The sequence below is a fragment of the Biomphalaria glabrata genome, chromosome 7, assembly GCF_947242115.1.
Source record: "Biomphalaria glabrata chromosome 7, xgBioGlab47.1, whole genome shotgun sequence".
NCBI classification, from domain to species: Eukaryota; Metazoa; Mollusca; class Gastropoda; family Planorbidae; genus Biomphalaria; species Biomphalaria glabrata.
Window position 1 is genome coordinate 38617423 of NC_074717.1, and position 12770 is coordinate 38630192.

Consider the following 12770-nt stretch of genomic DNA (forward strand, 5'->3'; position numbering starts at 1 on the left):
GCCTCTCGAAAGCTTCTTGACATTCAGATGTCCAAATAAATGGCCTCTTTTGCTCTGTCAGTTGATGAAGGACCTTACAGATGTTTGAGAAATTTGGCACGAAACGTCGGTAGTATGTACAGAGTCCCAAGAAACTTCTCAGCTCATGGCTATTACTTGGCGTAGGCCATCGTTTCACTGCCTCAACTTTGTCAGGGTCAGTGCTGACTCCGTCATTTGACACAATGTGACCAAGGTACTTAACGTTTTTCCTGAATAAGGAACACTTCTTTGGGCTGAGTCTCATTCCCGCACTTCTTATCCGTTGAAATACTTCCTTCAGATTTGCAAGGTGCTCTTCAAACGTTTTGCCAATGACAATAATGTCATCAAGGTAAACAAGGCATGTAGTCCAATGAAGTCCTCGTAAAACCCTCTCCATCAATCGTTCAAAGGTGGCTGGTGCGTTGCAGAGACCGAATGGCATCACAGTAAATTGCCAGAGGCCATTGCCAGCAGAGAAGGCGGTTTTCTCTCTATCATTGGGATGCATTTCAACTTGCCAATACCCACTCTTTAGGTCGAGAGTAGAAAATACCTGGGACCCTGCAAGCGTGTCCAAAGTATCGTCGATTCTAGGAAGTGGATAACTATCTTTATGTGTGACTTCATTCAGAGATCTGTAATCTACACAAAATCGCATAGATCCATCCTTCTTCTTTACTAAGACAATAGGCGAACACCAAGGACTATTTGAGGGCTCAATGATTCCTTGCTGCGTCATGCCCTCTATCATGTCCATAGCTTCTTGTTGCTTTGCTAGCGGCAAGCGACGTGGTGGCTGTCGAATCGGTCTGGTGTTTCCAGTGTCTATTCGATGTTGTACCATGTTTGTCCGTCCGCAGTCTGTTTCATCAGATGGCAGAATATCTTCAAACTCAATGATCAACTGTTCCGCTTTGCTGAACTGCTCATCTGATAAATTCACTTTCATTTCTGTCAGGAGCTTGGTAATTTGTGGATTGAAAGGTTTGGTGGAATTAACGATCGTGATATCATTATTACAGTTTCTTATCAGGTCAAGAGTATTACATATTGCGATGGGGCTGTCTTTCTCTAGATGTCTCTCCTGTAGGCCGAGGTTCATGATTCTGACGGGCACCTTTTGATCTTTTCCGACAAGGACCAATGTTTTTCCTACTGCCATTCCGCTGTTGTCATTTTCAATGCCTTCCACTATCGCCGTCATCGTTGCAGTTTGACCATGCTCTAACTTTCCCCAGATAATTGCTTCAGACTGAGCTGGCAAACTTGTATCTTCTGTTAAAAGGATTCTTCTTATTTGACCATTCTCTTCATCTTCATCCCCGAGCAAGGGAATCTCAACATCACCACATTTCAAAGTACCACCTCCGATGTTCAGAGAGAATTCACATTTCTGCATAAAATCGAGCCCAATAATACAGTCATCCGTAATGTTAGCGATCAGAAATTCATGTATAAATGACTGATGCCCGAGCTCAAAGTTTATATTTGTCAGTCCATGTATAGGCATCATCTCTCCACTGGCCGACTTCAAGGAGTAAGAGTTCACTCTCTTGATTTCGTTCTTTTTGACAATGTCTGGACGAATGACTGAACGTGAGGCACCAGTATCTAGAAGAAAACGGTAATTTCGAGATCCAATTCTACCATTGATGTACAGACTTTTATTCTTCCCTAACACAGCGACTGGAATTATAGTTGCAGGGGCTGTCATGTTCTTGATCGCCGATTTTTGCCCCATAAGACCGGCGAAAGTTAGTTTCCCTGGTAGACATGAGCACCTGACCTTGCATCTGTCTCCGGTCTGTGCTGATACTCTGTTTGTCGGGGAAATCTTCTCGTGCAGTTCCTTTGTAGATGGCCAGGTTCTCCACAATTCCAACAACGTACACTGGTTCTATTCTGTCCTTCTTGCTTCTTATTTGGTCTGCGTTCTTCTAGCACTTCAGTTACCCTTCTGAGAAGTTGTGTAAGATCTTCTTCTTGGACTTCCAGCATACGCCCATGATGGATATTCTTAGAGGCGTCTTTGGCGGCTTCATAGGAGAGGGCGTAGACCAGAGCTTCGCTGGATTTGCGCTTACCACTGATTCTTATTGCCTTCTTCAGTTCTGGATCTCGAATAGCATCAATGAATGCATCAGTGATAATGACGTCCAGAAAGTCTTGTGCTGCTGTTGGATATGCCAAATGAGCAAGACGTTCTATGTCCGCCTCTAGCTCTTGCAAGGTTTCACCGGAGCGTTGTTGTCGGGTTTTCAACTGAACTCTATAAACTTCTTGTAAATGTTCGTCTCCGTAACGGAGCTCCATAGCCTTAACAATGGCAGCGTAATCTTGTTGATTTGTTATTGACTGAAGCAGTTCTGCTGCCTTCCCTCTTAAAGCTAACACCAGAGCAGTCGCTTTCTCTTCTTCAGTGTTCCAGTTATTAACCTTGGCCGCTGCCTCAAACTGTCTTTTGTAAACAGTCCATGAGATGGATCCATCAAACACAGGCGGCTTTATCTTCCCAGAGATTTCGGGCACTAATGTTTTTGTTCTAGTACCCCGTTCCTTACTCAGTTGTTCTTGGACATGAGTCCTTATCTCTTCCATTTCTTTTTCCACAGTGTTGACTCTCTGGTCAATCTTCTCGTTCATAGAGCTCATCAGTTCATTTACGTTTTCATTCATGGCGTTTATTTTCTTGAGGCTCTCCTTCATTAAGTCCATCTGGCCCTGCATGTTACTCAGGACCTCTGTCATATCTGGGTTTAATTCAAATATGTATTCATCTGGATCTTGATCTTCCTCAATAAGGGCCTGTCTTAGGCGTTCTGTTAGTGTTTCTTTGTTACCATTGAGCTGCAGACCTCTCTCACGAAGTTCTTGCCTTAATTCTTTGACCAACAGCTGGTTAAGTAGTTTCCTCGAAGACATTTCAGCCAGAAAACATCCCACTTCTGACACCAATTGTTACGTATTTCTGATTTTCTGGCTAAATGTACTAGGCACACAAATAAAAGAAACACTGCAAAGAACTTGACGACTCAACTTTCAGCTTTAAATAACTTTATTGAATTATAACTATAACAATTCGTCACTGTAACATGTAGCGTATACGTCTTACATCGACTGTATCGACTGTAACGGCTCAAGTCCACTCTCTTCTACTGTCTCGCACAGTAGAGAACAGTATCGACGACTGTACTGACTCTTTTCACATGAACATCTCTGGTTTATAAAGAGTCCCTAATCGCTTGTCTATTGTTGCAAAAACACTGCTAGTACCCTCTGGAACAACATGGGAGGAAACATCACATCCTGTTGTTGTTTATACATGTCGATTCCAGAGTATGCCTGCTGCAGTGTCATCTCGCCGAGGTCACACGTAGTGACCTCTAACTGTCACTGTTCATTTGTCACAATGCCCCCCTTCGTAAATCTGTTCGTCCTCTGGAACAACACGTGAGGCACGTCCCATCCTGTCTTTGTTTACATGCATAGATTCCAGATAACACTCGGTGCTGTGTCATCTCGCCGGGGTCACACATAGTGACCTCTACCTGTCACTGTTCATTCGTAACAATATTTATCAGAAATTTATCAAACTTGTATGGTTGATACAGTAACTCATCCTGATTTTAAAAACATAGAAAAAATGTGTTTGACTTTTGTGGTTGCCATGGAAACGGCCGCCATCTTGTTTTTTGTATATGATTTTTAAAATGCTATTTCTCTTTAACTAATAAACAAATATGAGTGAAATCTTTTTCATTTGAAAAAGAAAACAACAAAGAATAAAGTGACATCTCAAAATTTATTATAATTTAATATTTGTTTTTAACATATAAGAGTAAAGTTGATCATTCATTTTTTTAAAGAAAAATATATATTTTTTACATTCATGTCAATAGAAAATGAAAACCAAACAATATATTTAAAAAATCAAGATGTCACATGAAAGTATTACAATAGATCTATAAGTGTTTTAAATTTCATGTAAATATCTTTAATGGTTCTAAAGATTTATAAATTTTAGTGAATGCATTTTTGGAAAACGGCCATTTTGAGAAAAACTGATTTTAAATAAAATGATGTTTGTAAAACTAAGTTAACTAACTATATTTGAATATATAACACTTGTAAGTTAAAGAACAGCATGTAAACTAGTGTTATTCAAAATTTCAAATCATTAAACCAACTAGTTCTTAAATTATAAGACTTTTAAGAAGACTAATTAAGAAAAAACAGAAATGAGAAAAAAAAGCAAAAATTGAGAACTTACATAAAAAATTTAAAAATGTCCAGATGAATATGAAACTCCTTCAGCTTCAATAAACTGCAATTCTTTACGTGCCTTAGCCTCCTTTCTTAATAACAGTCTTCTTTTTACAACTTGTTGTTTTTTATAAGCTGCATTTTTCAAGCGTTTCTTAAGTCTCAATAATCCAAGTCGCTGGCTGCTTTTGCTTACCTGGCAGTTGAAAAAACTTTTTATTTCACTACCAAAAGAAAAGCCAAAATTGAATTGTCCTACTGCAGCTAAAACAGAAAAGTTAACTTTTTTTAGTGAAGAAAATCTTGATTTGCTGCAAATATTCCAAATACATGAATGAAAAGACTCATTCGCATTTTGAGTTGAGCCAAGCAAACATCGTTGTAGAAGTTGAGGCTCTGACAATCTTTTGTATATAGGTTTCAGATGTTCTGCTAGTAAGTCATAATTGAGAGGCGTATGTATATGGAGACTGTGTTTACCAGGCTTTACATTTTTTGCCTCACAAGACTTATAAAAACACCAAGAATCTGCACCTGAAGGACACAGATGATGCATCGGCCTCTTATCAGTCGAAAAATTGTGATACATGCTCGCAAGTATAGCATTTCTCATTTGCTTAGCACCATTGTGTTTCCGTATCGCTCTGGTGTAATACTTGGACAGTTTTTTGATTGTTTGTTGTGTAAGTTTTCCTACACCATTACCTCCAAGTGAAATTCCTTTCTTGCTACAATCTGTAACCAAATTACGGAGTGCAGTGCCCATCCTTTTCCCCACATGGTTGACACACTCTTCTTTTGTTATAGGTACATCTCCATAGGGTTTTATTTCACAGACTTTATTAAAGGCTTTAGAATCACCATCTGACAACATAGTGGTGTAGCGCAATTTGAAATTCTCAATGGATCTCCTCCACAAGATCTCGGCCGCATGTGTTTCCATCATTCCAGACGATCCTGAAAAATATAAAACAAAAAGTTAATGGAAAGACAATAAACTGTTTTGTATGCTGTTTTTAAATAATTAAAAAAAAACATGTCAGTATAAAAATGAATCTAGATTTTAATTACTGTAAAAGGTTTTAAAACAATAGAAAAATATCTCACCTGTATAGTTGATATCACAATCAGGTTTGTGAGATTCAAACCATTCTTTGTAGAGTGCAGGAGATTGTGCTTTTAGTCTAGTACCAGTTGTGCTACAAGTTTGGCAAAAGCTAGATAGTACTTCAAAATCAATGACATAGCCTGTCAATACATCTATGACACAGCTAACACCTATCATTGATTTGTGTCCTCTGGTCATCCAAGTACCATCAAATGAAACGGCAATGTCCAAAATGTCATCATCACTTAGAGCTGAATTGCTATTTTTTGCATGTTCCTTTCTTACAAGTCGAATAGTTTTACTACGCAAAGCCTGACGAACATCTTCAGCATCCTTATAAATAGACTTTGTCCTGTTGTAGAAATTTTTGGCTGATAGACCCGGTAGGTCTAAATGTTCACAAAAATTGTTGAACGTTAATGGTCCTAGTCCACACAATGAGGAGGCAACAACGGCAGATGTGTTGATGGAAAATTTTTTATCATTGAGTGAGCGTTCAGATGTAAAAACATCATTCACCACAGTGCCACAATTATCGCAGTAAAGTTTCAGTTTTAATACAAGTCCGAAACGACTGTTGTCATCTGAATGCAAAGTTAGACCATCAGCATTACAATAAGGACACAGAAGAGGTGAAAGCAATTTTTCAATTTGACTAATGTCAATGATTGTTCTATATGCTTGTTTAGCTGACTGATCATTAAATAGAGAGCTAGAGCTTCCAATGTCCATAGCAGGAATATCAACAGTTTTTTTTTTGGAACTTGTTTGCATAGACAACAACACTGACGAGTTAGTTGGAGTTGAAGGAGCTGGTGTTACTTTGTCTAGATCTAGTTCATGATCTTTTCGAACAGTGTTCTTCATCTTGGCAATCTTGCGAGCCTCTAGAAGTTGTTTACTTCTTTTTTTTAATCTTCCCATGGCTAGCACTAGAGCTAGAATCTAGAATGTCTAGAGCAGTAAAGCTAGATGATAGTAGATGTGATGATAATTATGGATAAGACTTAGATTAGATCTAGATCTAGTCAAGCTCAAATAAGAATGAACTTGAAAACAATCACTGAATAAGTCACAATCGTAGAAGTCTAAGCTCTAGAATATGATCAATATAGATCTAGATCTAGACTATATATTTTATATATATATATAGAATCTAGATAAATCTAGACAAGAATAATATGATATATCCAGGCAATCCAGCAGAGTCGCCAGAGAGACTAGTCTGACTAGTTATAGTATTAGATCTACAACTCAGTCAACTGTAAAATGTTGATAATTCTACTTACAAGATGTAAGAAAAGCAAGCACAGAACATATAAAACGTTTATTTTAAGATACTAAAACTTTAAAACTGTTTAGAAAGTAAATGTTAGTTTTTCACATATGATAATTTCAACACGCTGTATGTAGGCAGTTCAGCCATTTATTCTCGATAACCTGACGTACACTAGGTCGCTAGGGCTATCCTAGGATAGACCAATCAGAACGCAGCATTTATAAGCGGGTCTATATTTACACCAAAACTAATCAAAAAGAGTACGTAAGTTTCTAAATATAGCGAAAATGTGCTAATAAAAGATTAGGAAGTGATGCCAAATCTTAAAAGACCTTTGGACGCTGAACAAATTGATACCAAATATGACTATTTTATTTTCAATGCACAAAAATTATTAAACCTGTAACTATGGAGAATTTTTGCATTTTCTTATAAAATCGTCATTAATATACACCCGAAAAATGTAAAAAAATATGTTTTAAAGCATTATTTAAAAAAAATTAAAGTACTTATCAAGTAAATAAATGGATAAGCTATCTAAATATGTTTAAATCTAAAAATCGATTTTTGGGTCCAAAATTAAGATTTCCAAAGGTAATCCTCCCCTTCAGCCCTGACTATGTATAGGAGGTGATGATGCAAAGTTTATTTGTTAATAAGGCCGACGGTAAACGAGGATGTCAGGTGGCCAGCAGAACGACCAAGCGCCTTTACTCTGCCCACGTATGCCAATCACCATGGCTCATGGCGTCCTAATAATCCTGAATTCAAAACTCCAGCCCTTATTGGTAGTAGAACTCGATATCCTCGGTTCGGAAGCCAGTAGCTCTACCACCCAGCCACAACGACTTCTAGAAGGAAATATATATATATATATATATATATATATATATATATATATATATATATATATATATATATATATATATATATAGAGAGAGAGAGAGAGAGAGAGAGAGAGAGAGAGAGAGAGAGAGAGAGAGATAGATAGACAGATAGATAGATAGATAGATAGATAGATAGATAGATAGATAGATAGATAGATAGATAGATAGATAGATAGATAGATAGATAGATAGATAGATAGATAGATAGATAGTGAGATCTACTTGTATTTAATTATACACTATTATGCCCTGGCAATGTTCAACTAAATCTTTCTTTTACAAATGTATTTTTCATTTAGACTTACAAGTTGAGCCTATGTACAGAAATCTGGCAATGCCAGTGCAACATCCGGTTTAATGGTTGGCATGTTTGCTGTATGACGTTTAGGTGAAAGTTTAGGTGAACATTTTTTTACATCCGGGTCTGTGCAATGCAGATGTTATTTTTAGAAGTGTGTCCCTATGTCTGTTTATGTCGATATGTCTGTTTTCAGGGCCGGTTCTAGTTTGTACAAGAATAAGGCGTATACGTTGATCAGGAGGCTTTCATCATGTCATGTCAACTAGATCTAAATGTACTTAAATTGAAAATAATAAAATTTGACACTTGACGTATATAATAGCAAGTCGGAAATGGAACTGGTTAATGTGTATGCTGGCATTTTTTGTGGTTGTGGTATAGCGCTACGCGAGCTCTCAGCGAAATGGGCCCTTGAATGGTGGGGCCTTGGTATGTTTAGTTTGAATCCACAATAGAGCTCGCCCTGCTGTCTTTTCTTATTTACATTGTCACATTAATATTGAACACAAACTGTAATTTTCTTACGTATTAAAACCTTTATTTGACATCTTTTCGGTTCTTTAAAATCTCAACTTTTATAATTTGAGTAAAAAATATGGAACTTCTTAATGTGTTTATTTTGTATACGTCTATTAATCAAAAGAGTTGAGATAATTTGGTAATATTCTGAAGGCCATATCCTGAAATGTTTTAGATGTCTTATGTGTATGTGTGTGTGTTGAGGAGGTCTAGACGTAGTGGGAAAAAGATGTATCGAGCTGATCGTTGTTATATGTTCTCAAGTTTTCAAAAACAAATGTCAGATGTCAGATGCTCAGCCTGTCAAAAAATTAAAAAGAAAGAGAAATTAAAAAAAAAATTAGTTCAGAAAGCTTGCCTAACGTTTCGTTGGTTTTTTTTTTTTAATTCTATTAGTACACTCTTTCAGAAACGGTAGGATTTGAACTTTGGATAACCATGACAATCCATCGCTCATTTCATACGACCATTTTTAATGACAACTATAGGACTATAGAGTTTGAAGAATGCGGCATACATATTAGTTATACATGCAAGAAAATAAAAAAAAAAAAACAAAAGACACAAAGTAAAAACAAAACATTGGTTCAATTAAATATGGTCTTCTGCTAAACAGGAAGTAGTTGCTTTCCACATGTGCCCATTGTCGCTGTTCTTTGAAGACCGGGAACCGGAAGTCCGATTATGTTCTGTGATGGTTAACGTCTGCGCCCCTTTTTTTTGTTTTTAATGAAAGGCGAAAAAACTTAATGAGCTTCACAAAATGATTAGATCATGCTTCAGTATTCACTCCCATCCTAGAGGAGTTTCTAAAAAAAAAAAAAATGAGAAACATCTTATCAATTGACATGTCTATTTAGAAAGAAACAAAAATGATAAAATACGTTATCAGATGGGTTTTTACTTCCTGCCTATGTTTGCTTGATGCAAAATAAAAATAAATAAAATAAATTAATAAAAATAATCATAAACTTTTAAAGATTGACGGCCAGTAGACGTCCAGTTAATCTTTAATTAACTGCTTGGAATAATAATTTTTTAAATTTGTTTCGATAACTGTCAAGTAAGAAAAAGTTTTGACTCTTCTTCTGTCATTACTGTACTTGACGTCAGGAAATTTTCATAACTTGCATGGACGAAAATAAAATATGGGAATGAGGTCAAGGACAAACATTTGGAGCGTGGATCAAAAATGTGTAATGAGAAAAAGACATTAGGTCTTCACAATCGGCTTAATTTTTGTATTTTTTTTTACACAAAAATAATTAAAATATCTGTACATATGAAGTCGCCCGCCTAAAACTTAGGTCATCTTATATTAGATCCTAAAAATAAATGGATAGCATACTGGTTGTGTGGTACGTGCTCTGAACTGCCGTATCGTTGTTCTTGGGTTTGAACCTTACCCGTCGCAATTTCGTGGTTTCTTTTTTGTGTGGACTAGGAGGTCATTGTAACGGTTTCTTTTTTGTGCTACTATTTGTGACGATTTTATATTTAAGATTGCGTTGACAGTACAATGCTATTTTCCTTTGTGTATATTCATTGGTTCAAACATAACAGAATTAGACCCCCCAAAAAATAATTAAATAGTTATAATGGAGTAAAATAGACTTTCATAGTCACTCTGAAAATTTGTAGGATTTTTAGTTTTACCTCTAGATCTAGTCGTAATGGAATAGCGCTTCAAATGCTAAAGACTTCATTCAGATATGCCTCATTATCGAAACAAATGAGTTGGTAAACATGAACATCTATACCCATTCTAGAAACAAAATAATAATTACACTTTCTTTGAACTAAAATGAGTACAACTAGGTATCCTCTCAGTTCATATCCATTGTGATATATTATCTACATGGGCGTAGCCAGTATATATTGTCTTTGGAGTGGGGATGTTTAAGGGGGAAGACTTTTTTTCTTACACTTTTTTTTATCAATAGATTTATCATAGTGCTTGAGATTGTATCAAACGGGAACATCTCCAGATTTATCATTGTGCTTGAGACTGTATAAAGCGGGAACATCTCCAGATTTATCATTGTTATTGAGACTGTATAAAGCGTGAACAACTCCAGATGTATCATTGTGCTTGAGACTGTATAAAGCGGGAACATCTCCAGATTTATCGTGCCAATTCAAATGATCGGAAAATGGCGGGAAAACTTGCTTTAATGAAAAGTACTTTATAAGCGGAGAAAACTAGACGTACAATGACGTCACTCGTTTCGTCCGAGATTTGGGGGAGGTTGGGAGAAGTCGGGGGAGTGGAAAGAGCGGTCCTCAATTGTTTTTTATTATTATTATTACAGTAAGAGGGTAGGGAAGAGGCGAATGTCTGAAGTGTGAGGCGGGGGAGGGAGTTATCAATTTCCGGTATCGATGTCAAGAACTATGAAATAACTGCCCAGCAAGGCGCCTATCTCATTATCAAGGTGGCGAAGATTGGTTCGCACTGACCCCGAACTGTTGGACCCGAGGGTTCAAACTAACAGGCTCAGCTATTTCTACTTTTACTGTCGGGTGAGAGAACAGACTGGTAGTCAGAGAAAACAGACTGGTAGTCAGAGAGAACAGACTGGTAGTCAGAGAGAACAGACTGGTAGTCAGAGAGGACAGACTGGTAGTCAGAGAGAACAGACTGGTAGTCAGAGAGAACAGACTGGTAGTCAGAGAGGACAGACTGGTAGACAGAGAGAACAGACTGGTAGTCAGAGAGAACAGACTGGTAGTCAGAGAGAACAGACTGGTAGTCAGAGAGAACAGACTGGTAGTCAGAGAGAACAGACTGGTAGTCAGAGAGAACAGACTGGTAGTCAGAGAAAACAGACTGGTAGTCAGAGAGAACAGACTGGTAGTCAGAGAGAACAGACTGGTAGTCAGAGAGGACAGACTGGTAGTCAAAGAGAACAGACTGGTAGTCAGAGAGAACAGACTGGTAGTCAGAGAGGACAGACTGGTAGACAGAGAGAACAGACTGGTAGTCAGAGAGAACAGACTGGTAGTCAGAGAGAACAGACTGGTAGTCAGAGAGAACAGACTGGTAGTCAGAGAGAACAGACTGGTAGTCAGAGAGAACAGACTGGTAGTCAGAGAGAACAGACTGGTAGTCAGAGAGAACAGACTGGTAGTCAGAGAGGACAGACTGGTAGTCAGAGAGAACAGACTGGTAGACAGAGAGAACAGACTGGTAGTCAGAGAGGACAGACTGGTAGTCAGAGAGGACAGACTGGTAATCAGAGAGAACAGACTGGTAGTCAGAGAGAACAGACTGGTAGTCAGAGAGGACAGACTGGTAGTCAGAGAGGACAGACTGGTAGTCAGAGAGGACAGACTGGTAGTCAGAGAGGACAGACTGGTAGTCAGAGAGAACAGACTGGTAGTCAGAGAGGACAGACTGGTAGTCAGAGAGGACAGACTGGTAGTCAGAGAGGACAGACTGGTAGTCAGAGAGAACAGACTGGTAGTCAGAGAGAACAGACTGGTAGTCAGAGAGGACAGACTGGTAGTCAGAGAGAACAGACTGGTAGTCAGAGAGAACAGACTGGTAGTCAGAGAGGACAGACTGGTAGTCAGAGAGGACAGACTGGTAGTCAGAGAGAACAGACTGGTAGTCAGAGAGAACAGACTGGTAGTCAGAGAGAACAGACTGGTAGTCAGAGAGAACAGACTGGTAGTCAGAGAGAACAGACTGGTAGTCAGAGAGGACAGACTGGTAGTCAGAGAGGACAGACTGGTAGTCAGAGAAAACAGACTGGTAGTCAGAGAGGACATACTGGTAGTCAGAGAGAACAGACTGGTAGTCAGAGAGAACAGACTGGTAGTCAGAGAGGACAGACTGGTAGTCAGAGAGGACAGACTGGTAGTCAGAGAGAACAGACTGGTAGTCAGAGAGAACAGACTGGTAGTCAGAGAGAACAGACTGGTAGTCAGAGAGGACAGACTGGTAGTCAGAGAGGACAGACTGGTAGTCAGAGAGAACAGACTGGTAGTCAGAGAGAACAGACTGGTAGTCAGAGAGAACAGACTGGTAGTCAGAGAGAACAGACTGGTAGTCAGAGAGGACAGACTGGTAGTCAGAGAGGACAGACTGGTAGTCAGAGAGAACAGACTGGTAGTCAGAGAGGACAGACTGGTAGTCAGAGAGAACAGACTGGTAGTCAGAGAACGTAACCATGTATAAATAGTTCTAGTTGTAGTACCTGAATGATACTTTCTCTCTTCAGTTCTTCTGCTCATTAATTTCGAACTGGACTTTTACAGTTTAACATTAGTTTGAATTGGTCGCCATCTCTGACTCACAAACAAACACAAACACTCGTTATAAACAAACTGGTACCTTAATAATAATAATAATAATAATAATAATAATCTTTATTATCCGTAAGG

At 38.2% G+C, this 12770-nt stretch overlaps 2 protein-coding genes across 2 annotated transcripts; both read right to left on the reverse strand.

Moving 5' to 3' along the window:
• Positions 1-4205: 4205 nt before the first annotated feature.
• Positions 4206-7152, reverse strand: LOC129927474 (uncharacterized). The gene is made up of 2 exons (XM_056036893.1): positions 5395-7152; positions 4206-5244 (listed from the first exon to the last, which is right to left on the reverse strand). Exons 1-2 carry the CDS (start codon positions 6317-6319, stop codon positions 4304-4306), a joined length of 1866 nt encoding a protein of 621 aa, XP_055892868.1. The 5' UTR covers positions 6320-7152; the 3' UTR covers positions 4206-4303.
• Positions 7153-10878: 3726 nt separating this feature from the next.
• On the reverse strand, positions 10879-12558 carry LOC129927144 (uncharacterized). Its single transcript, XM_056034382.1, has one exon. It carries the CDS (start codon positions 12556-12558, stop codon positions 10879-10881), a length of 1680 nt encoding a protein of 559 aa, XP_055890357.1.
• Between the last annotated feature and the right edge of the window lie 212 nt (positions 12559-12770).